The sequence below is a fragment of the Tenrec ecaudatus genome, chromosome 3 (genome assembly GCF_050624435.1).
Source record: "Tenrec ecaudatus isolate mTenEca1 chromosome 3, mTenEca1.hap1, whole genome shotgun sequence".
NCBI classification, from domain to species: Eukaryota; Metazoa; Chordata; class Mammalia; order Afrosoricida; family Tenrecidae; genus Tenrec; species Tenrec ecaudatus.
The window spans coordinates 90,505,441-90,531,575 of NC_134532.1; the positions used below are offsets into that span (position 1 = coordinate 90,505,441).

General features: G+C 39.2%; 1 protein-coding gene across 1 annotated transcript in view; it reads right to left on the reverse strand.

Annotated features, from left to right (window-relative positions):
• The window catches only part of INTU (inturned planar cell polarity protein), a 114,681-nt gene that overhangs the window by 37,392 nt on the left and 51,154 nt on the right, over nt 1-26,135 (reverse strand). The window contains exons 5-7 of the mRNA XM_075543831.1: nt 12,656-12,774; nt 8,727-8,816; nt 1,377-1,454 (exon numbers count right to left, since the gene is read on the reverse strand). Of these exons, the coding sequence (XP_075399946.1) occupies nt 1,377-1,454; nt 8,727-8,816; nt 12,656-12,774 (287 nt within the window). The remainder of the gene's footprint in view (nt 1-1,376; nt 1,455-8,726; nt 8,817-12,655; nt 12,775-26,135) is intronic.

Below are 26,135 nucleotides of genomic sequence, written 5' to 3' on the forward strand. Positions count from 1 at the left end.
ATTCATACTTAAGGTATAAAGCTTTGATTATGAGTTTAATGTTACCAATATATATTAAATTAAGTGTATTTAAACAGTCATACATAAACTAAGTCACTACTTTCTGCTCTGTCTTTTACCTCGATCCATATTTTATGTAATAGTGCATATATTTTTAACATTTTATTTTTAAGGAAAGTAAAGAAAATGCACATTTAAGATCATCTCACTGTTTTCTGTACCTATATGTAAGAGTGCTCTCACACGTCTCCTATAGGAATAGGTCAAATCAGTATATGAGGTGGTACCAAAAAAGAAGAAAAAAAGAAAAACGGGATTTTTTTCAAGGCTATGTATTTAAATATTTTTACAAAACAACCTTATTACCATCAAAGTACTCTCCATTACACTTAATACATTTGTCACATCTGTGATTCCATTCTTGGAAATATTTTTCAAACTCATCTGTTTGGATGGCTGACAGCACCTCCCTTGTTTTTTTCTTCACCTCTTCTACATTGTCACATCTCAGTTCTTTCATGTCCCTCTTCATTCATGGAAGCAAAAAGAAGTCACACAGAGCAATGTCAGGTGAGTCAGGTGTATGGGGGCAAAAGAGGCATGGCTGTTTTTGCCCCAAACTGGCACACTGAGATAGCTGAATGAGCAGGTTAATTGTCGTGGTGGGTAAACCAGTCGCCCATCTGCCACAAATCAGGTCTTTTTTTTTTTTTTTTGGTCACCCACGGTTACACAATCTTTTCAGAACCTTTAAATAGAAAGCTTGATTAACAGGCTGACCTGGTGGAATGAACTCCAGATGAACTACAAGTTGACATTTCTGTCCATCTGGAAAGCTGAACATCCAGAATGAGGCTAGTCATCAATCAACATTTCACCTTTTTTAGAATGAGAAAACCACTCGTACACTTGAGTCTTTCTCATAGTGCTGTCCTTGTAAGCTGTGGGACGGTTGGGGACACCACAACAGTTTCTGCAGCATTGTTCCCCAAGCAGGAAACAAATTTCACAGCTGCACGTTGTCCTCTTGAATCGGCCATCAGAAAAAATGAGATTTGAGTGAAACTGCTCACTTTCATGAAAAATCCACTGTGACCAGAGAGAAACTTCCCAGGCAAGGCCACTGGGTGCACTAACACAGTGCAAGTTACTCGGTACTCACCTAGTGGGAAAAATGGGTATTACAAAAGCTCATAGAGTGGTATGTTACTATTCACTTAAGTAATATATGAGACCTTTCCCCCTAAATACCAACAGATTAAATTAAAAATTAGAGTTGTAAAATAAACAGCAAATAAAGACAGCAGAGAAAGAAATCAAACAACTATCTTGCCAATCAAGATTCAATTTGTGATTCAATTAAAATAAATACTTACCTATCTAAAGAACCATACATAAATTTCAATGTTCGAGCAACGTCTTCTATCATATTCCTTATCCGAGGAAGAGGAACTCTAAAAAAGGCAAAAACACATTTTAAAATTTTTATATCAAAATCAAATTATATATGCATATCTAAAATAAGTAGAAAACTTTATATACAAAGAATGTGAAAAGTATGTCTATCACTCAACTGTGAATTTAACTGTAAAAAATGCCAGTTCACTGCCTTAGCAATTAGACTTGTCATTCTAAAATGAGTTCTACTGGGGCTATAAATATGATCACATATTGGCAAGTCATTTAACCTTCCGTATTGTCCAGTTTAACTATAGTCCTAAGTAACTAACCCCCCACCCCCACCCCAAATCAAACTCACTCCCATGGGGTCAATTTAGACTCACAGTTGAGCCTGAGAATTAAACAAAATTAATGTATATACACTATTTGGCACAGTACCTGGGCCCAAAGAAATGATAAATTCGTTATACGTTCCATCAAGATCTCAAATGAATTACAACTACATTTCTCATGGATTTACAACTTCTCATAGAAGCCTTATAAGAATACTGGAAAATAAATCTTATTATCTTTATTCTTGGATAAGAATCAGTATATACTCAATCTCCAAGTATGAGCTCATCGATAAAAATCAGACAGCAGCTCCCTACACAGTACTACCTTTCTGTGCCTGACCCAATGGAGTTAGGACAGATCTTGCAAAGCAAATTACATTGTCAAAAAGGCCACCAACTCAAGTTCATACAACACCTTTCCTTTTGACCTGCTGGGTGGGTATCTGGGGTTTTCCCATCATTACCCCTTTAAGAGACCAGTCACAAGTCCAGGTGCATTCTCTGGGCTCCCTCACTTTCACCTGCTGGTTCTCATTAGTTCTTTCAATTCATTAATCACTTGCAATAACTCACAGAACTCAGAGAAGAAACACCCACCCTAAGTAAGGATGGGTTTAGGTTCATAAGACCAGGGTGTTATGCAAAAAATTGGGGTTATGCAAAAATAGAAGATTTTTCTTTCCCGTTTTCAGATCATCCATATTTCTGAGTTTTTTGAATTTAGAAAATACTATCGCATTCATAATGGCTAAGATTTAATGATGTGCCCACCCCTGTGATGAGTTGTTAGGGATTATTTCTCTGTGGAGAAGAAAGGCAAGAGGAAATAAAGCTGGATAAAGGCAGACTGTGTGAGCGGAAGGGCCATGCCTTACTTAACCACTTCACATTCCTCCTGTGCTGGTTAACACTGCACTCCCACTCCCACCCCGCCCGCAAGCCCTGTGTTCACGATCCTGGAATCTGCTTTGTCCACTGGGCCTGGAGAGTCACCAAGTCGTGGGACTTCCTGCCAGATACTGGGAGCTGTTCTTCATAACTGATGCCATCACGGTGGAGGCTTCAGGAAATGATGAGGGTCACACTCATTTCTTCTAAACACCCTCTCCTTCCCACCCCTTAGCAATCTTTTCTCCATTTATCATGATGCTAATTATTGGTCCAGCTGTGAGGATGTTTTCTTTACATCGAGATGTAAGCCATACTGAAGGCTATGTAGCCTTTGATCTTCATCAGTAACTGCTTCAAGTCTTCTTTGCTTTGAGTAAACAAGTGTGGCAGTTACATAAATTCATGTCAACTTGATAAATAAGTGTAGGGGTGGAGTCTAGCCTGTCAATCAGGTCAAAGCCTGATGATGCCTCCTTGTGGGTGTGGCCTTCTCATGAGGATTCTGGGACCTTCCCCTCTCTCTCTGCCTTCTTCCTATTGACAAGCCATGCAGAAACTTGCTGATACCTGCGAGAGTCCCTCTCTGTTTTCACCTTGTTGATAAGACACACTGAGCCACACTGAGATCTGCAAAAGCCCTGGAGATGCTTCTGCTGCCACTGGATCCACAAGACTTTTTACCCACTGGCCTGTGATCTTCCTGCGTTCAGCATCATTGCATATGCTGCAGGAGTCTAATGAGGAATTTATTGACTATTATTGGACATATGGGCTAATATCAGACTTATGTACTTGATTTGGATGGGGCTGGGCTGTTTTCTCAATATACAATTGCTCTCTCTTACACACACGAGTGTCTTTGGATTTCTCTAGTTAACCTGGACTAACACAACAAAGTTGTGCCATCTTTAATTTTTAGGTTGTTAATAAGCCTCCTTCCAATCCTGATCCTGCGTCCATCTCCATATAGTCTAGCTCCTAGGATTATTTACTCAGCATACAGACTAAGTATGCTAAAGTTACAACTCTGAGATACACCTTTCTTTCATTGAATGACTGACTTTTAGTCTTTATATAGGTTCCACATGAGCATTGAATGTTCTGGAACTCATTCTTTGTAATTTATCCATTCTTTTGATGACCACACGGTTGAATGTCTGCATAGTCAATAAAACAAATGTAAATATTTTTTCTGTTATTCTCTACTTTCAGGTAAGATTCATACGATTGTAAGCAATGATAACCTCATCCTGTCACCTTCTGAATCCAGTTTGAATTTCTGGTCACTCCTTGATGAAGTATTGCTGCAATCATTTTCTGTTAATCTTGAGCAAAATTTTACTTGCATGTGAGTTACAGTTATCTTTCTTTAGAATGAGCACAAATATGGATCACTTCCCATCAGTTGGAGAGGTGGCTGTTTTCCAAATTTCCTGCCATAGTTGAGTACGTACCTCTGGTGTTTAATCAGTTTGGCAAAACATTTCAATTGGTACTCCATCAATTTGGAGCAGCTTGGTTTGGGTGATGTTTTCAGTGCAGTTTGGACGTCTTCCATCAGTGTCATTGATTCTGGATCATATGCTACCTCTTAAAATGTTGAATGTCAGCCAATTCTTTTTGAAGTGACTTCCTGAATTCCTTCCACTTTCTTTTGATGCACTGAACATTTTCATTATTTTGCCCACAGAATCATTCAATATTTCAACTCGAGACTTACATTTTTCAGTCAGTTCTTTTAGCTTGAGACATGCTGGAACATGTTTTTCCTTTCCCACTTCGAACTCCAGGTCTTTGCATGTTTCATTATAATACTTTACTCTGTCTTCTAGAGCTGCCCTTGGAAAATTTCTATCCAGCTTTTTGACTTCATTATCATTTATTTCTGTTTCTTTAGCTTCTCTATCTTCATGAGCAAGTTTCAGAGTCTCTTCTGATACATATTTTGTCTTCCTTTCCTGTTTTTCAGTAACCCTTTGTTTTCTTCATGTTGATGATGTGAACCCATAGCTCTGGTTTATGGTCATTAGTGCTTAATGCATTAAATCTATTATTGAGATGACCCCTAAATTCAAGTGGGATATATTCATAGGCATATTTAATTTTAGCGAAGTTTTTATTGTTTACTGTGGTCATCAACCAAAGAATGATGTTCCCTTTGAAAACACATGTCCCTGGATTCTGACAATCCACGTTTCATCTGGTCTGTAAAGGGCACAGGGAACACACTGGCAGACGAGGGAAGACTCTCAGGGATGTCAGTGCCATTACAAATCCCAAGCACAATGACACAAAAATTGATGCTGGGGAGGGGCTTTGACACGATTTCCCAAGATTCCATTTCCTTACCTGAGCAAATGGGAATGGTAATCCCTGCCTCTCATAGTTTAGGTGAAACAGGATGCTGCTGTCATTAGGTGCCGTCAAGTCCGTTCCAACTCAGTGACCCTACAAACAGCACAACAAAACACTGCCTGGTCCCCTGCCATTCTCCCAACTCGCCTGTGTTGGAACCCGTCGTGCAGCACTGTGGTTTTCCAACTCACTGACTGCCTTCCTCTCTTTAAAGGACCCTTTACTTTGCCATTTCTAGGGACTAATTCCTCCTGATAAAGTGTCCAATTTATGTGAGATCACGTCTCACCATCCCCCCTTCAAAGGAGCATTGTGGCTGCACTCTGCGCACATGAAAGTATAAAGAAAGGGACCTGTACGTACAGCGGTGGATTTTAGCATCAAGAGGCTGGGTTAACAGGTGAGTAGAGGCTGATTTTGACTTGAGGCCCAGCATAAAGAATACAGAGAAATTTTCAGTTCACTCCCATGCATCAAACCAAGTTCTCGAAGATAAGAGTGATCTAAGTACAATACCCTCTCTGCTTAAGTACTGAAGATTGACAAACTGGCCACAGCATCCCCTGCACAGCACAAGCTCAGGCCGAAGCTCAGTAGTGAGAGTCCATCAATTGCTGGCGTCCAGATCAAACCTCTCCTGGAAACTCTCCTGTCTGCCTAGCTTGGCTGGTATTGTCAGAGTGGGTCTGGCAGCCTCTGCTCGGTTCCAGAACTGGCCGTCGTCCCCCCTCTCTCATGTCTTATGCTGCCTTTCTCTCACCATTATATTTTTTGTTTCTTCTCTTTTGCCTCCTTTTGAGTTACACAAAGGTTTAAAACAAATGGGTTTACCTTGCTTCTACCCCTAAATAACCATATCCTAGACACCCTCCAATTCTTGTAAACCCATACTTTAAAAAAACAGCTTAGAATTCATTACCCCACACACTGACATAAGGCAGTCTTTTAAAGAGTGCCCGTTAGGCAGAGAAAACACACATTTTCTAGCTAAAGGGAGCCGCCACAAAGTATGTCACAGTACTATGATGTCCCACTGTTAAATGTTTGAATGCTACTTGTATATTCCCTTCTTGGTGAAATTAAAATCACCCCGAAAACAATCATTTTGATTCTGTTTGCTACAGCCACCTTTTGAGTTCCTATGTGCACTACTAAAACCTGTTGGCAAAATTCTACTTCCTGGGAGTATGGATGGGATTCAATAACCCGCTTCTGACAAATCGCATATGGTGGGAGTGCCAGTGAGCCACTTCTAAACCAGGCCATAAACAGTGCTACGGTCCGTTCCTCCTCTCCCGTGGGCCACTTGCTCAGGGAAAGCCAGTGCACAAGGTGCAAGGACACGAGGCAGCTCCATGGAGAGGTCCACAGGCAAGGATCAAGGCCTTTTGACATGGTCATGTGTTAACCCATGCCAGAAGCATATCCTCCAGCTCCAGAGAAACTTTCAGCTCACAGTAGTACTTGGGAGCAGATCCTAAAACTCTAGAAAACTTTCAGCTGACTGTATTACTGGTCAACATTTTGAATGCAATTCCAAGAGAGACCCAAGCTAGAACCAGCCAGCTAAGTGGCTCTTTGATTCCTGACCCTCAAAAATGTCTGTGAGATTAAAAAAAAATGCTTACTGTTTTAAGTCTCTGAGATCTATAGTAATTTATAACGCAATAGTAGATAATATGCTATTATATGAGGATATAACAGTTATATGCTGATATGACTTTGATCATCAAGTCACTCATACTGAAAACACTTGTATTTGTGTTCGGCTTGAGATTCAGCTGAAAAAAGGCTCTTTTGGTCCACTTTTCTCTTTGTGGTCAATTTAACACAACACAAAAAGAAAACGTGTGTGAGTTGGCATTCCCTGGAAGCCCTGGGGGCACTATTGGGTAAGCACTGGAGCTTTGGTTGTAAAGCTGGGGGTCAAACCCACTAGCTGCTCCGTGGGAGAAAGGTAAGGCTGTTCTGCTCCTGTAAAGATCTGCAGCCTCAGAAACCCTCCCCAGAGGATGGCTATAGGCCGGCATGGACTCGGTGGCCTGGGTTTTGTGCAGTATTTATTTTTGAGATTAAAAAAATTACTATTTGGTAGATACTATGTCACAGTGCTAAAGGCCAAATTTAACCAAAGGGAACAAATGTTGTGTGCCATGGAGCTGACTCTGATGCCCAGCGGGCGATAGGACCGAGCAGAACGGCTGCAATTTCCTGGTCCGGTCTTTTCTTCCACAAAGTAACCTTTGGATTAGCAATTGAGTGCTTTAGCCACTGTAACACCTGGGTTCCTTAAGGGAAAAGTGTGTTTACTAATTTAATAAGAGTAGCTTGATTATTTCTTAAAGTAGGCAGAAGTCTAAATTATAACTTTAAAAAAATCACTGAGCAGAGACAGAAGACTAGCCTAAATGTGTTAAATCTTACGGTTTTTCTCTATATTCAACAATCCCCATACCCCACCCTAGAGATTTTAAACATGGACAACTGTATTTAATTTCTAACTCTGCTCTTGTTGATTACATAGCCCTGATAGCGTAGTGGGTGATGCACGAGGCAGCTGCTAAATACAAGGTCAGCTGTTCTAAATCACCAGCCACTCCAGGAGAGAAAGATGAGGCTTTCTATTCCCATACACGATGGTTCCAGAAACCCACAGAAGCAATTCTTCCCTGTCCTATAGGGTCACTGAGTTGAAATCTGCTTGATTTCAGTGAGTTTGGTTTTGATTTAGGCACGTTATTTAACCCTCTCTTCTTTTTATTTTCCTCATCTGTAAAGTGTGGACCTGAATGGAAAGTATTTGCACCAAGTTTGTGGCCTCAGGGTCAGCCGTTTGTAAATGTTAACCATGCTCTCACAGCCAAAGACTGAAACAAGATGCATTTCAATAGATTTCACTTAAGTACAAAAAGTTAGGGGGAAGAGGAATAACACAGAGTTAAATAATCATTATTTTCTCAAAGGTGTTACTAACAGGGAAAATACCTTCTGTTGACTCTTTAATTATCCAAATGCCCTCCTATACAAAATCAAACAATCTTGTCAAAAGTTTTAGCTGAAGGCACGTGCATCTCTCAGCTACCGCTGTATCTCAGGGAAAACGGCATAGGCTTTTACTCATAGGTCACCCAGGGAGTTGTTGGGAAGGGCTGGACTGCTAACGTCAAGGTCAGGATTCAAACCCACTGGCCACACGAGCTATAGTAATTTGTTACAGTAATTTGTCATTGGTAGCTCCTGTGAAGATCTGCATCTCAGAAACCCAGTATAGGATCCCGTGGAGTGCGAATCAGCTCTATGGCAATGATGTTTGAGGAACGGGTCTAGTTGGGATCTTTGAAGCATTTTTCTGAATTACTCATATCAAGTGAACGCATAGTTTACTAGTAAGTGCAACAAACCTTTAAATCAATTGCTTAAGGAGCGTGCCTTTTAATGAGAATGTTAAAATGCTAACAAAACAGACTTTGTTAATACTGTTTTAGAAGTGATTTTTTTCTTTGTTCTTAAAAAAAATCATTTTATTGGGGGTTTGTATAGCTCTTATCACATCCGTACATACAACCATTGTGTCAAGTACATTTGTACATATATTGCCACTATCATTTTAAAAACATTTTCTATTTGAGCCCTTCATATCAGACCCTCAGTTTCCCCCTCTCTCTCTCATGAACCCTTGATAATTTATAAATTATTATTTTAGAAGTAATTTTAATGTACTGGTAAACAGAAATTTCAACTTACTCTTCAGCAGGAAGCCCAATTAATAGCAACTTGTCAGATTCTTTCCAATAAGCCATATGAATTTGTTTTCCATTTAAAAGAAGGGACGAACTAAGGAAAAATAAAGCCAAAATTAGGTTAGAATATTTTTAAGTGTCATAAAATGATGAGCCAAATGAAAACCAAACAGTGCCATCCGGTCAATTCCTACCCTAGGACAAGGTAGAACTACCCTAGTGAGTTTCTGAAGCCATAACTCTTTACAGGAGTAGAAAGCCCTGTCTTTCCCTCTGAGCACCTGGTGGTTTTAAACTGTTGACCTTAGGTTAGCAGAGCAACTTGCAACCACTACAATACTAAGGGCTCTTAAAATTATCGGCAGTCATACAAGCATAATAAGCAAATTTCTCAGTATATATCTAACTACTGCAAAGTAAAAGCATTAAATTACAGAGCAGCAAAATTTATTCTACAATATTAAACACACACACACAAAACTAGGACAAAGTAAGCCCATTCCAGAAAAAAAGGTAACATTCTTGGTCTAACATTGAGTGCTGTTTGCAATAATTTTCAATAGAAAGTTTCTTTCCAGTTTGTTTATTTAATAAAACTGTCCTGGTTGCCTAGGAGCTTGAGAGGTACAGTGGGTTAGACATTGGGCTGCTAACTGCAAGATCAGTTCAAAACCACCAGCTGCTCCACAGAAAGAAAATGAGGCTTTGCACTCCCATCAAGAGCTCAGTCTCAGAAAGCCATAGGGGTGGTTCTACTCTGTCCTATAGTTTTGTCATGAGTCAGAACTGACTCGATAGCAGTGAGTTTGACTTATTCGGATTGCCAATTTTGGCAAAAAAAATTGTTAAGATATTATGAATACAGAATAACATGGTCCCAGCTCAACAGAAAATGATTATTCATTATGGAATATGGATATATACACGAGTAAAAAATATGTCTCCAGTTGACACAATGACTACTAACTAAAAGTTTACAGAGGCAAATGCACTCAATGGGCCAGGAAGCAAAGCCTGGAGATCGACTTCATGGATGATGACAGCCAACAACACTGCTTCTTTAAGGATTACTGACAACAAAGTTGTACGCACCAATTCCACTCTATAGAAAGGGCGTCACCTGGAGTCAAAATAAATGTGTTGATGGCAACACATTTTAACCAAAAGTTAAGTCAAATTTAAGTGAATTCTCAATGACATTTTGGGGTAATAGGTATATTACAATTATCTTGATTGTAAAGACAGTCTCAGCACAAATTGGATTTAAGTGTTTTTAAAAGAGAATCAATAATGAACTTCACAAGAGACATGGTATGGGCATGAGATGGGAAAATCGGTTAAAAATATCAATTAGAACTCATTTTAAGCTGAAAAAATATAATCAGTATTTGCTAAATCATTAAGACAGAGCACATTCTATATGCATTAGGTAAGTATGTAGTTTTTAATTTGAATTACTAAACTTATTTTCCCCCTAAAGGATACTATTGATGCCTTTGTAAAGTTTAAAAGTAAGTGTATACACTTTTAGACAGACATTAGACTCTTTTATCCATTAATATCACTATAGTTTTAAAAAGCGTCTACAATTAAACCAATTTTAAACCCTAATTGGAGCCTTGCTCACTACTGTGTTTACGGTAATATTTTCTATACATTATTGTTGTATGCTGTCAATTCTGACTCAGTGGATCCCACAGGACAGAGTAGAACTTCCCCAGATGGTTTCCAACCTTGTAAGTCTTTCCAGAAGCAGATTGCCACAGCTTTTGCCCATGAAGTGGGTTTGAACCAAACCAAAATCTCAAACTCACTGCCATCAAGTCAATTCCAACTCACAGTGACCCTGTAGGATAAAGTGGAAGTGGCTCTTCGGATTCCTCAGATTTAAATCTTTACAGTAGACAGTCTCATCTTTCTCTCTTGGAGCCAGCGGTAGGTTCAAACAGCTGACCTTGTTCAAATCGCAGCTCAATTTTTAGACAACTATGCCACCAATATAAGGGGCCCTGGTGGTGTAGTGGTTACGAGTTGGGCTGTGATCCACAAAGGCAGCAGTTCAAAACCACCAGCTGCTTTATGGGCGAAAGATGGAGTTTTCTACTCCTATAACCAGTTACAGCCTCATGAAACCCAAATGGGCAGTTCTTCCCTGTCCTATAGGGTGACGATGAGTGGGCATGGACTTGGTGGCAGTGGAGTTTATGTCACTTTGGGAGCCCTGATGGTACAGTGGTCCTGCACAGGCTGCTAACTGCAATGCCAGCAGTCTGAAATCACTAACAGCTCCCCAGAGAAAAACTGGGCTTTCTACGTCCATTGACTTCAGTCTTGGCAACTCACAGGGGGCAGTTCAACTTGTTCCACAGGATCACTAGGAGTTGGCATCAACTCAACGGCAATGAGTTAGGTTTTTTTGTTTTTCATTTTAAATGCCCCTCATTGGCCTGGAAATTAGCTGCCCAATGCTTACGCCCTGTGCAACAGGGCTCTTATTTTCTATATATTGGTTATTAAAAGCATCAAAGTTCTATGTGATTTTTATTTAGAAAAACAAGTTTTTTGTTTACGTTGTTTTGCTATCTTATAGATCCCATTTCTTTTAAAATCAGAGGTATCATTCTTATCAGAAGATGGAAAAAGAAAACTAGACTCTAAATTCAATCAGGGTGCAGTGTAGGTCGACAAAACATTTATCTTTCTTCTGGTTCCTGACTGCTTCCTCCCCGTCACTACCATGACCCAGTTCTACAGTACAAATCCAGCAAGTCCAGAGTCCACACATTGATACAGATAAGAGCTCTTGACACATGGAATTTAGAACAGATAAAACCCTCAGGATCAATAGTAGGAGTAGTTATGTCATGAGGGTAGGAGGATGGTGGAGGTGGGTGGGGCAGGGAGAAAGGGGGAACCCATCACAAGTTGGATGTATAGCCCATCCCCCAGGAGGATGAGTAACAGAAATGTGGGTGAAGGGAGACAATGGACAGTTTTGATCAAGGATTTACGAGGGTGGGAAGGTAGAGGTGGGAGGGGAAAAAAGAGGAGCTAACACCGAGGGTTCAGTAGAAAGAAAATGTTTTGGAAATGTTGATGGCAACATATGTACAAGCATGCTTAATACAACTGAATGATGGACTGTCATAGGATTTGTAAGAGCTCCCCAATAAAATGATTAATTAAAAAAGAAAACTATACTCTAGAAAGCCCAACCTAGTATTTTATCAGTCTCATGGGGCCCATTAAGACTTGAAATTCCTGTGTAATTTGCATAAATTTTGAGTGATTATAATAATTAAAGGCCTTGTAGAAGGGAACTCAAACTGAACTCTCGCTTCTGGAAGTTAACATGGCATTTCAGTCAGGGTTGGATAAACCCATGTGCACTGGGATATTTGGCTTCACAAAAACTACATGTTTTCTTTGTTTTGTGAGATTGACACAGTCTGCCTATACATCACTGAATAAAAGTGCACAGTTAACACTGCATGCTGAATGCAACAGGACATTTTCTAACTCCATAAAATATTCAGTGTTCAGTTACCAAACATAAAGGTAGTGCCTAGCAATTGTTAACCACGAAGCAAGGAACAAAAACAAAACATGTGACAAAGCCAAGACTCTGAATAATAGTATTCTCGAATAGATAACACCTTTATGAAGAAATTCTAAAATATAGGTCATTAGTCCAGTCTTGGAATTAGAGCATGGCAAAATGCCCAGATGTACAGCTATAACAAGAACATACCATTTAAATTAGTTTACTTGGAGAAATAACTTAGATGAGAAGCAAAATGATACATGGCTGTACAAAGTTCTACATAATAGACATACACACACGATTTTCCTTGCATTAGCATATTGTTGGTTAGAGCCCAAGAAAGGCATTTGGAAGAACAAACCTACAGCTTCCTAAAAAGCAGTCATTACCTAGTAACGTGTGTCCCGGTTACATTCTCCAGCATGTCACACAGGGTGAGGAATATCCCCCTCACGCTCTTCAGTTTCTGAGACGCTTCAGACTTCGGATAATGATAGAGAATTTCCTGCTGTTAAGTGAAAAGAAACAGAAATCAACCCCCTACAGTTTTTAACCGTACTTTTGCAATGTAAAGTTCATACTTTGTATCAAGAAAAGAATAAAAAGTAAATCCTTCAGTATGGGGGGAGGGGTTTATTCAAACACAGACATCCCTAGGATTTTAACCAACCAACTAGCTTATAAGACATTCTATTTGCAAATAAGTTCCAAAACAAACAAACAAACAACAAAACCCCCACAAACTCAGTTATCTAGTTAATTGTGACTTAGGCCAATCCTACAGGACCTAGAACTGCCCCTGTGGACTTCTGACGCTGTAAATCTCTTTGGAAACAAAAAGCTCCCTGTTTGTTTCCTCCTTGGCATTGCTAGTGGTTTTGAACTACTGACCTTGAGTTAGCAGTCCAATTCATAATCCACCAAATCACCAGGGCTCCACAAATGAATTAGACAGTCAAAATTGTTATGATATTAAATGGTATACTGAATCAGATATAGATGAGAAGGAGTAATTAAAATGCATTACAATGTTTTAAATGTTAATCCCTTTTACAAGAATTTTTAACACTAATAATATTTTAATATGTGTTTCATTAGATTTTCTTACTCTTTACAGTTATGTATCTACAAGGATGCCACATGTAACTTTTAGGAGTCTCAACCAATTGAGCAGCATTTAATTGCTTTCATACTAATTTTTAAAAGATCACCTTCAAGTAAGATATGAAAATAAAAATAATTTATAATTTATCAAGGGTTCATAAGGATGGGAAGGTGGGGGAGGGCGGGATAAAAAGAGGAGCTGATAACAAAGGCTCAAGAAGAAAGAAAATGCTTTGAGAATGATGATGGCATCATATGTACAAATGTGATTGATTCAATTAACATATGGATTGTGATGAGTTGTAAAAGCCCCCAAATAATGATTTACAAAAAAAAGAAGAAAAAGGAAAAATAAAAGACAACCTTCAAAGTTTTGGGGTGAAATTAAATAATTATATCAACAAGGTTGCAAACTTACAAAACTAAGGATTAAAAAAAACTATCGTATCATGATTTTATCTATTTTATTATCATTAAAACAATTTGTACATCACAAATTAATGTGAATTGCAACTCTGAAAGGAAATTTAATTTTGATAAATACTAACCCCCTAAGATAATTCACAAAATGCTTACTATTTTTAAAATATGAATAGCAAGTTCCCATGAAACAATTTTTACAAAATAACAGATCCAAATTTCAAAAGTCGAATGTGCATTGTGCTAGAACTTTCATAAAAAGGGATAAACCATTCTGAACCCTGTTGCTCTGCTATTACTTAAAGCAACAAGTCACTTTTCGCCCCAAAGCAAATTAAAAGCAGGCAAAATGCAAATTTCTACATAGAAACCATGGAGAATTCTGAGTGCTTTCCAGTTGTACTGCAACGATATCCATAAATATTAACATGGCCAACTATTGAAAATCCAAATCCCTTAAAATATTATCTTTTCTTAGTTTTCTCTCACTTTAAAGTGTTCGACACATTACTTTGGTCTCTATATGTAAGAAATAATAACATGACATATGTCTATGCTATAGCAAATTTTATAGTGTGACTAGTATAAAAATGTACAGGCATCTGTTTTTTATATTTATTCAATAGATGCAAATTACTGGAGTATATGAACCACACACATACCCTGGCTAACAACTCAAATATTCTCGCCAGATTTCTAGACTATGAACACCTACTAAAACATTATTCTATTCCTAGAAATGTGATAAAACATTAGTTAAAATCTCCTGTTACAGCTACTTAATAAATTGAAATCTTAGCCGACAAATAATTCTACTGTATTTAGCCAAAACACCAAATACTGCTTTAAACAAGTAACTGTATGCTCTTTGATTCATCATTCAAAATCTCAATTACCAGCTAGCATTGCCAAATCTTACAACTTGAAGAAACTAAGCTCTTATTAAATATGTAATTAACAGAGAAACAAAATGAGCCTATGACATTTTATAGTAAAATAAATCAAACCAGCAAACAGGGTCATCTGAGAAGGCGTCTATTCCAATTATAAAAGCCTCTCTATTAAAAACTTGGCAAGCTCTACCTCGCCAATTTCATGAGCTGTATGTTTAAGCACTTGTTAGCAGCATGCGTTTGCAGGAGAGTCCACTCTGTTCAGTAAGAATAAAGAGCCTCTGCTCATTACGGTGTTGATACAGAGCTGGCAACAGACAGAAACCTGTTCATCTGAGAAAGATCGACACACTTTCCCAGGGAAAGAAAGGAAAGGTTGACAAAAGGTCTTAGCAACAGCCTACCCCAGTGAGCCAGATTCAGGATGCTGCCATCCCAGGAAATTGTGTATTTTACTCAACAAATGTTTAACTATCTCTCTTTATCTAAGAAATACTCAATAAAACCAAACAAACTTAGTGTTAATCTAATGATCAATTTGTCAGAATATAAATTTATAAAAATATGCACAATAAATCATATTTCATTTCTATTATTGACTAAATTTGTACATATCAAGCAGCACAGGGAAATGTACTTCTTGAACCAAACAGCCTTAGCATTGACAATATAGGCCACAAAGTATTTCAAAGACAAAGATACACAGATTATTAAAAACTTTTTAGATCTCACTCTGCTGGAAGCATTGTGCAAGAGTAGATGCTTTGAGAACCCTGTGCAGAGAAACAGCTGGGACCGTGAACAAACATGCTTGTTGAACTGCCAGGCACGCAAGTAGAGAAGTTTCTAAGGACATCCTCCTCAGACCCTTCCCCTCCTGTTCCTTGACCGTCAATTGTGAAGCAAGCGAGGCACCCCCTGGGAGTGACGAAGAGTGGCAGGGCAGGAGTGCTGTCTTGAAAGCTAAAGCCTAAATCCAGACCGTCAAGTAAGGTTTATGTGCCCTCAGTGCCAGAAGCAGAGGCAGCCACCTTTCTCAGGAGAAAGGTATGTATTCCCCTTTCGAAGTAAAGATTCTCAAAGATAAAGCCAAACAATAACTTCACATTCCAAGCTCTCCAAACACGTAAGAGGGCAAACCACCACATGTGAGCGTCTCCTTGGAAGAGAGATAGTGAAATGGGAACACAGACTAGAGCACCGTGACCCACATGGATGAAAGCTCAGAGAAATGAAACACAGAATCACAAAGGTGAGCAAGCAACAAGAGACTTCTAGACTAGCCTCACATATTGGAAATGCAGATCTGTAAACACCCTTCCAGAAATTCCTAAAAATAAAAAGGGTGATTGCTTAAATAGAAATTACAATAGAGAGAATCAATGAAAGTTTAAATGTAGCAAAGGAAAATGGAACACAGAGGAGGTAAATTTCTTTTAAAAAAATCATTTTATTGGGGGCTCATATAACTCTTATCACAAATCCATACAGATATCCTTTGTGCCAAGCACATTGAGACAAATTCCTTATAAAGGAGTGAGAAACTGACTGCAGTCTTCCAAGAGCAACACTGAAAGTGAGAAAGCAATTGGACATTTTCTTAAAACAGACTAGAAAAAATAATTAATTACACAGAGGGCCTGCCTGTTGGGGCCCTGAGTCAGAATCGAGTGGAAGACAGGGAGTTTCGAGCTTGACCTGGAGAACGAGAGGAGCCTTAGTGGCCCAGTAGCTAGAGCTTGGATCCTAACCCTAAAGTACGAGCTTTGAACCCTCCACCATTCTGCAGGAGCAAAGCACAACGCTTAAAGCCTGAGACACCCCTTGGGACAGTCCACTCTGCCTGGCAGGGTTTCAAATGAGCTAGAATTGTCTCAATGGCAATGGGTTTGGACATTGGTGGCAAAGGCAATACCATGTGTCTGTTTCATCTTCTTCCTAGTCACATAGGAAGACAACTTTCTAACCTCTTTGCATTTAGTGAATGGATTCGACAGAGAACTCAGGGGTTCTTGGGGATAATGGAACGACTGGAGGAAGAGCCTGAATCACTGAGCCACCTATTTAGGAATATTTGCTTGAAATGAGAAATCATCTTCTATTACCTTCAGCCACTGAGGTTTTAGGTTGTGGCTTTCACTAAAAAGAATTACCTAAGGTCTATTCTTTTGAACAACACAAAACAAGGCAAACAAAACTGACTGTAATCAAGGAAATCCCGACTCACAGTGATATTATAGGGCAGCATAGAACTGCCTTTGTGGGTTTCTGAGGCTATAAATCTTTTTTTAGTCATTTTATTAGGGGCTCATACAACTCTTATTACAATCCATACATACATTAATTGTGTAAAGCACATTTGTACATTCACTGCCCTCATCATTCTCAAAACATCCACTCTCCACCTAAGCTCCTTGCATCAGCTCCTCATTTTTCCCCTCCCTCCCCACTCCCAACCCATGAACCCTTGATAATTTATAAATTATTATTTTGTCATATCTTGCACTGTCCGAGGTCTCCCGTCACCTACTTTTCTGTTGTCCGTCCCCCAGGGAGGAGGTTATATGTAGATCCTTATAATTAGTTCCCCCTTTCCAACCCACCCTCCCGCTACCCTCCCAGTATTGCCACTCACACCACTGGTCCTGAAAGGATCATCCGTCCTGTTGTTTCCAGTTCCTATCTGTCCCAGTGTACATCCTCTAGTCTAGCCAGATTTGTAAGGTATAATTGGGATCATGATAGTGGTGGGGACAGGAAGCATTTAGGAACTAGAGGAAAGTTGTGTTTCATCGTTGCTATATCGCATCCTGACTGGCTCGTCTCTTCCCTGAGACCCTTCTGTAAGGGAATGTCCAATTGCCTACAAATGGGCTTTGGGTCTCTACACCGCACTCCCCCCATCATTCACAATGAAATTATTTTTTATTCTGATGATGCCTGATACCTGATCCCTTTGACACCTTGTGATCGCACAGGCTGGTGTGCTTCTTCCATGTGGGCTTTATTGCTTCTGAGCTAGATGGCCACTTGTTACCTTTGAGCCTTTATGACCCCAGACGCTATATGTTTTGATAGGTAGGCACCATCAGCTTTCTTCACCATATTTGCTCATGCACCTGCTTTGTCTTCAGCGATTGTGTCGGGAAGGTGAGCATCATAGAATGCCAGTTTAATAGAAGAAAGTATTCTTGCAATGAGGGAGTACTTGAGTGGAGGCCCAATGTCCATCTGCTACTTTAATACTAAACTTATAAATATATGTCCAGAGATCTATTTCCCCATCCACACATATAAATATATTTATATATGTACATGCCTTTATTTAGATCTCTATAAATGTCCTTTGTGAGGCTATAAATCTTAACAAGAGCAGAAAGTCTCATCTTTCTCCCATGGAGTGGCTGGGGCATTTGAACTGCTAACCTGGGATTAGCAGTCCAACTCATAATCCACTCCATCACTAATATATGCTTTATGGAGAATACAAATGATACCAGGATAATCTGAGACATAAGAAAGATGGTGAGTAAAGAATATACTAAATTTAAAGTTTTATTTATATTAAATAATAGCAATTATAATACAAGTATAGTGGTATTATAACTGTGCAAATTACAAATTTTGAAAAACAGAATTTAAAAAATATTGAAGATTAGATCATGTAATTAACAACCACCACCACCACCGTATAATAAGCAGATAGTAGGCAAGATATTTGGAGTTAGGGTGTATATACTAAGGGCCCTGAACTATTCTGAAAAAGAGTTTATGGCAAGAATATAATGATATAACCAGCCAAGAAAAATATTATAGGAAAAACACCCCAAATAGAATTTCTTAAAGATGGCAGAAACAAATTCAAGTATGTCAATAATCTCTACAAAAGGGCTTCCTGAGCCTGACAGTTAGAAACTAAAGATTTTCAGATCAGATACATTTTGTCTGTCAGAGACATAACAAAACCATAGAGCAGAGAATGGTTGAGAAAATAATATTAAAAGTTAAGCATTCAAATACTTATAAAGCAGTAACTAATAATATTTCAAAATTTAGACTTTAATACTGGACCTGGGACCTCAGGACAATAGTCTCCAAAGGCACCAAGGTCAACTGGTATAGCACAGTCCACAAAGACAGTATTCTACATAGGTGGAAACAGCATGTTGGCCTCCTCTGGCTTCAGGAAGGAAAAGGCAAATCCAATTCCACACCAACCCAAGGCTGATTCCCATAAGGCAGAGGTGAGACATATTTCTACTCTCCAACTCTCTCTATTTTTTTTCAAGAAAATTTTATCTGTATGCTCTGATTCATTTCCATTTAATCATCAAAATGTTACTTTATGGAATCATTCTAAATCTAAGGCCACTGCTATGCTGCGCAAGCTTTATCTTATTTTTATTAAAAGGTGCACTCTCTGTGGCTTTACAAAAATACACCTTCCAGTTTGGGACAAGAAGCCCCATGCCACTGTTCAAATTAAGTTCTAGCCTAGGATGACATGAGTTTTCCTTAGATATCCCAGAGCCAATTTGTAATTCATCTTGGTATAAACAATCTTCTATGGACAATACCATCACACTTGGTAGATGAATGCCTTTTCCCAATGCAGGAATTGCTATTGAATTGCCAGCTCCTTCCTCTGCCTTTGTTTTTCCAGACCCTGGTATACAGGTACATCTTTCACCCCATAATAAACACTGAATGTCCCTCTCCCCCCATCTCTCCTTCCCAGGAGCTTTGCAGGCACACACTTGCCTATCCAGTGAGTGACTGCAGGAGTTCTTTCAGTGATCTGTCACCGTGGATGTTGGAGAACGCCTGATTTCTGCCAACGTACACATTCCACTCCTCCTCAGGGTTGGTTCTTTGAAAGCAGAGCTGCTCTGCCTTTCACTCCTCAGTAAGATAACTGGGTTAATCCAAAACTTTCCTAACCATATTCTGACACCCACCATCCCTCCCACAGTACGCTACTTTTCTGTTGGTTTTGATAATCTGTTACAATGGCCACACATCACTCATAGACAATATTTTAATTATGGCCTTTGTTAGGGAAGCTGTTAGGTTATAAGATGTTCAGCTGATGCAGTGCAGACAGCACCGCTTCACAGCCATGTTTCCCTCTGGTCCTCCTGCTCTCAAAACACAGTCCCTTGGACTCTGTCCTGCTCGGGCAGGTGTTACAAAGCTGCCGTAGTGCTGATAAATGTCCAAAGGGCACATCATTCTGTAAGTCAGCCTCCTGCCCAAAGGTATTCCGTTTCACAGGGTGGGAAGGCGGACACTCTTGACATTGCTCCTCTTCCCCCTAAGATGTGCTTCACTCCTGGTTCTTCCTTCTTGCTTGTTGTGGGATTCTCTTGTCCTGGTGCAGTAATGGCTTACTTTGTATCCAGAGGAATGGAAAAACTGCCCAACACCAAGTTAGCGTCTTCTATCCTTTATTTACATGCTCCCACACAGTCATTTGGTGGGCATTACAGACTATGAATACGAGAACAATACCAACTAATTTCATGTCACTACAACATTTAACTTGGTTAATAATGAGGAGAATCTTTAAAAGCTTATGTCAAGGAGTTAACAGTTTGCAAGATGCTGACACCAGAAGAACTAGATGGTCTCCAGCTACCACACTGCCAACTGCTCTGAAAGGGGTCACATAAGAAGATCCTAGATGGAGCAGGGAGAAATGTGTAAAGAAAACTCAAGATCATAAAAAAGGACCAGGCTTAGTGACTGGATAAAGACAGGTGGAAGCTTCCAAGATGAAAACTCTTACTAGTTACCCTCCGGGTCTGGAAATGAACTTACCTCCATGGTTCAATTTTCAGCCAATAATAGAGTTATAAGGGGAAGAGTAACACCAGGAAGGTATGCATACGTTGTAATAATCAACCATTTGAGATGAAAAGGACTGCAATCAGTCAAAGACAGAGTTCAGAAAAGTTATAAAAGAAGGAGGTACAGCAACAGGAAACATGAAGAGAAGTGGAATAAGTAATGTTACTGTGGGGATTGCAATGAATGTTATAAAACAAAATGTCTATTAATCATTGAACGGAAAGCTGATCTGCTCTATATCAACCTTCTAGTTCACAATGAAAAGTTTTAAAAAACTTTAAGATTAAAAAATATTAGAATCACACCCTAATATTAAAAGGTTCAATTGTGTAAAAAGATTAATGAATTATAAACTTGACTATACTTAAAGGATTGTCTCAAACATATATAAAGCAAAAATAGTTAGAATCAGAGTTAAAAATAAATAAATCTTCATGAGAATGGAAGATTTTGACACCTCTACCTCAATTATAAATAAATAGCCCAGGGAGACAAAAAAAAAAAAAACACAACCAGCAAAGAAACATAACAACATAATTAACAGCCCAGAAATATCTAGTGTTGAAAGGCAACTTGACAACATAAAAAGGGCACAGATTTTGAAAAAACAAAATACCTTGGTTTCAGTAGAAATTCTGTCAGCTACTGGCTATGTGATTTTGAACATTTTATTGTTACTGTTGTTACTTTCTTACTTGTGAATAAAATTACTCAATATCTAATACAACCAAAGCATAAAACAAGTGTTTAATAAACACTGAGAAATGAACTAATAAAAAATATGCAAGACATGGAAACTATTTAAAACTTAATGAAGAAAATTTAATGCTACATTTCCTTGCATTAAAAACTAGCAGTATGAATTGACCCCAATATGATTGTGAGGCTGGCTCACAGCTATATAAATTTATCAAAAGTAATCAAAATGCATACTTGAAATGGTTAATTATTTTGCCACCTGTAGTCAAGATAGCTGATATTGCCCCACTCAAAAGAGACAAACAAAGATGCTACCAGGATCTTCTTTTGGAGTACAGGATGTTGCTGTTAGGTGCCATCACGTTGGTTCCGAAGCATTGTGATCCTCTTTACAACAGAACAAAACACTGCCTAAGTCTGGGCCATCCTCACAATCACTCCTGATCTTAGTAAGGCTCTTTCTCTTTTCCCAATAATCCTTGACTTTACTAAGCATAATGTCTTTATCCGGGAACTGGTATCTCCTGATAACATGTCCAAAGTGTAGGAGATGAAGTCTCGCCACGGTCACTGCTAAGGAGCTTTCTGGCTGTATTTCCTCCGAGAGAGATGTTTGCTCTTCTGGAAGTCGATGCTATTTTCATTATTCTTTACTAACACCATAAGCAAATGCATCAATTTTCCTTTGGTCTTCCTGATTCATTGTGAATCTTCACATGCACATGAGAGGCAATTAAAATATTTTAGTTTGGGTCAGGTGCATCCTAGTCATTAAAGTGAGGTTCTTTGCTTTGTAATAAAGAAACATTTTGCAGCAAATGTGCCCAATCCAATATCTTGTTTGATTTCTTGCTGCTCCCATGGATATTGATGGAGTACATAATGCAGAATATTAAAAAAAGGAATGAAACTTTAATTGAATGTAAACATACATACATTCCTCCCTTATCATCTGTTGGGTACCAACAGAAATCTTGGGATGTACATGGTGTGATGGGCCCTCCTCCATCCTTACTTCCTTCCCCCATGTCTCTGGCATCTTCAGGCTCCCTACTGGTCTCCACCTATCTGCCTGCTACCTGGCATTACTCCTTGTCACCTTGGACTCTTAGAGCTGGACTGAGATGTCACAAATGAATGAGAAAAGATGTTCTGATATGGTTAGATACCCTCTCTCACATGGCCTGATATTGCACGGGTGGCCCACAGAGAATGCTTTGGGCATAGAAGCAGACCTGTGCAGAGCCTGGGCTGTCAGAGGTACCACCTGAGAGTTTTTCAAAGTTGTAAATGCAAAATTTTGGACAGCAAGATAGTTGATAAATGAGGAGTAGTGTATAATGAAATCAATTGTGAATTATAAAAAGTTTCTGTAACTTAGAAGGTACTACAATAAAGCCTTCCCTTTTCTTACTTTTTAGAATAACTAAATAATTCTCATATTCATATTATAAAACATTCATCTTTTCAGCCTTGGTGAAACAGGCCCATAGTACAGATTAAGTGGACTATATAGATCTTGTCTTTTTTAGGTGTACAGCATACTACATAGTCAATATCAGAATGGTCTGAATTGAAACAACCACTCAGTGAATCAGACTTTTACCTTAAAAACAACTGTTACAGATTAAAAGAACTGATATGGTCCTTTGTACTTAAAACTGTAATGATTTAGGGAGATAAGAGAAAGACTGCTACTTAAGGTCATGGGATTGGGAGTCACTAGCCTTCAGTTCAATCCTCTTGTTTTTTGAGGTTGCCTAATAATAGGCAAGTTAAGACTATCATATATTCGACATGTTCATATTTTTTTGCTTTTTAAGACATGTCTTAGATTTGTGGACATGGTTCTGCCATGGTTACAGAACTTGGTGCCCTGTGTCTGACCCTCATTTTTTTTTTGGGGGGGGGCGGTGCCAGGGCAACCGGAGGCTCCCCGAGAGAGGGTGGGGATGGGGGCGGTGGGAAGCGCTCCCCCGTGCTGGGAGGATGGCAGGGAAATTGAACACGGGTGAAGGAGGGCAGCTAAGAAGCTGGGCACCCCTACCATAGTCGCCATCTTGTTTCCCCCCTCTTGCCTCTGGAAGAAAGCCTCATTTTTTTTAAGAAAAGGATTAAGTCACTTAAGTTTTTAAGATGCAAGTGAACATCTTGTGTATTATAGTCTAAGCAACTTTCTTATATTCCAATATTCCCCCTATCTCAATGGTATTCTAAATTCTATACCTAGGGCTAGATTAATTATATCATTATTAAAATTACTAAAAGCTTTATGAGACCACCTATGGTAGTATCTCTTAAAAAACTGATAATGCTCAGCTAAACGGTCATTCCATGATACCCACCTTCCCGAGATGGTTACTGAAGACAGACGTGTGCATAAGCAAATGTGGTGAAGAAAGCTGATGATGTCCGGCTATCAAAAAGATATAGTGTCTGGGGTCTTAAAAGCTTGAAGGCAAACAAGTGGCCATCTAGCTGGGAAGCAACAAAACCCACAGAGAAGAAGCACACAAGCCTGTGTGATCACGAGGTATTGAAGGGGTCAGGTAGCAGACACCAAAGAACAAAAACCATCATTATGTGATCACCTTCCCCATATAAACGCTGAAGACGAATGTGTGCATAAGTAAGTGTGGTGAAGAAGACTGATGGTGCCCGGCTATTGAGAGATATAGGGTCTGGGGACTTAAAAGCTTGAAAGTAAATAAGCAGCCATCTAGCCCAGAAGCAACAAAGCCCACATGGAAGCAGTACACCAACATGTGTGATCATGAGGGGCCAAGGGGATCAGGTTTCAAGCAACAAAGGCAGGGGAAAAAGATCATATCATCGTGAATGAGGGGAGTGCATGATGGGGACCTAGTGCCCATCTGTAGACCACTGGACATCCCTTGCAGAGGGATAGTGGGGAGGAGATGAGTCACTCAGGGTTCGGTGTAGCAACAATGAAACTCATAACCTTCCTCTAGTTCTTGAACGCTTCCTCCTCTCCAACTATCATAATCCCAACTCTACCTTGCAAACCTGGTTAGACCAGAGGATGCACAGAGGTACAGTTGGGATCTGGAAACACAGGGAATCTCGGACAGATGAACCCCTCAGGACCAACTGTGAGAGTGGTGATGCTGGGAGGGAAGGGAGGATAGAAAAGGGGGAAACGATCTTGAGGGTCTACATTTAACCTCCTCTCTGGGGGATGGGCAACAGAAAAGTGGGTGAAGGGAGACGCCAGGCAGTGTAAGATAAGATAAAATAATAAATTATAAATTATTAAGGGTTTATGAGGGAGAGGGGACCGGGGAGGGAGGGGGAGAAAAAAAGGAAAATGAGCTGATTCCAGGAACCCAAGTGGAAGGCGAATTTTGAGACTGATGAGGGCAACGAATGTATAAGGGTGCTTTACTCAATTGATGTATGTATGGATTGTGATATGAGTTATATAAGCCCTAATAAAATGATTTATTAAAACAAACCTGATCATTCTGCCACTAAAGTGGAATAGGGATATATACACACCTCAGGTCCATGAATGCATTTTAAGCTTTCCCTAAACTATAAGCCCTCAACTAAGAACAATCAATTCTTATGAAGTGGCCCGTTATGTACCCTCATGAGAGGATTACTGAAGATATGGGTGCTACAGTGGATAAGTGGGAACTGTGAGGAGCAGTGGTCACAAGGTGGGCTGCTAGCTGAAAGAGCAGCAGTTTGAAACCACCAGCTGCTCCACAGGAACAAGACGGGGCTTTCTGGTCCGGTAGAGTCACAGTCTCAGAAATTCACAGGGTCCCTACGAGGTGGCATCAAGTTAGATGGCAGTGAAAGCAAAGTGCAGTGAAGAAATCAGATGGTGCTTGACCAGCAAAAAGAATGGCTGGGATCTTAAAAGTTTATCTTAAAACAAGCAGTCATCTAAATGAGGTGTCAGCTGAGCCCACGTGGCAGAGGCTTATCAGCCTGTGCGCTGCAAGGTCCCAAATAACAAAGTTCCAGATGAGAGAGGAGAAATGTGTGTGAGCTTACATTCTGAGCACTCTGCTTAAACGCTATGGAAGACACCGAAAGCCCTAAACTCATTTGCAAAGACTTCGTGGGGAATAAGCTTCCATCGACTTCCCTGGAATCACTGACCAGAGCTTTGAAGAGCCTTGGCCTCATAGAGAGTGAATCAGAAAATGAATACAGATACGAAATAGTTAGGTTAAAATTTAAAATCTTATTTATATGCCCATTTAACCCATTCTTAATGTGTTCTAGTTTTTATTATTTTCTGTTTTCTTTATGATTGAGGTTTTTCTGTGTTTTATTTTGTTATTATTGTTGGAGATACATTTTATGTATGATTTTCTTTATAGGATATCCAGGATAGGCAAATCCATAAAGACAGTAACTAGATTAATAGTTTCTTAGGGTTATGACAGGGGAAGTTGGGAAGGGAAAGGTAGAGCTAATAACAACAAGCACAAATTCAAAGTGAATGTTATACAATTGGTTGTGGTAATGATTACACAACTCTTTTTAATACATTCAAAGAAAAGAATTGTATGAGCAGGGTGGGGAAGGGAGGGGCAAAAAGAGGAGCTGATACCCAAGGGCTCAAATAGGAAGAAGATGCTTTGGAAATGTTGATGGCAACATATGTACAAGTATGCTTAATACAACTGAATGATGGATTTTTGTGAGATTTGTAAGACCCCCCCCCCAATAAATGATTACTTTTTAAAAAATAAAGAAAAATTGCATAAGCAATGCTCATCTTCCAACAAAATATAGTTTTATTTTGGAAAATGTAGTTCTTTTTCATAAGGGATATGTTATTTGTGTTAACACATAATGAGTTCATTATTGGCTTATTCTTGTCATGAATAAATAAACAAGTCTCTTAAAAAATAAGTGATTA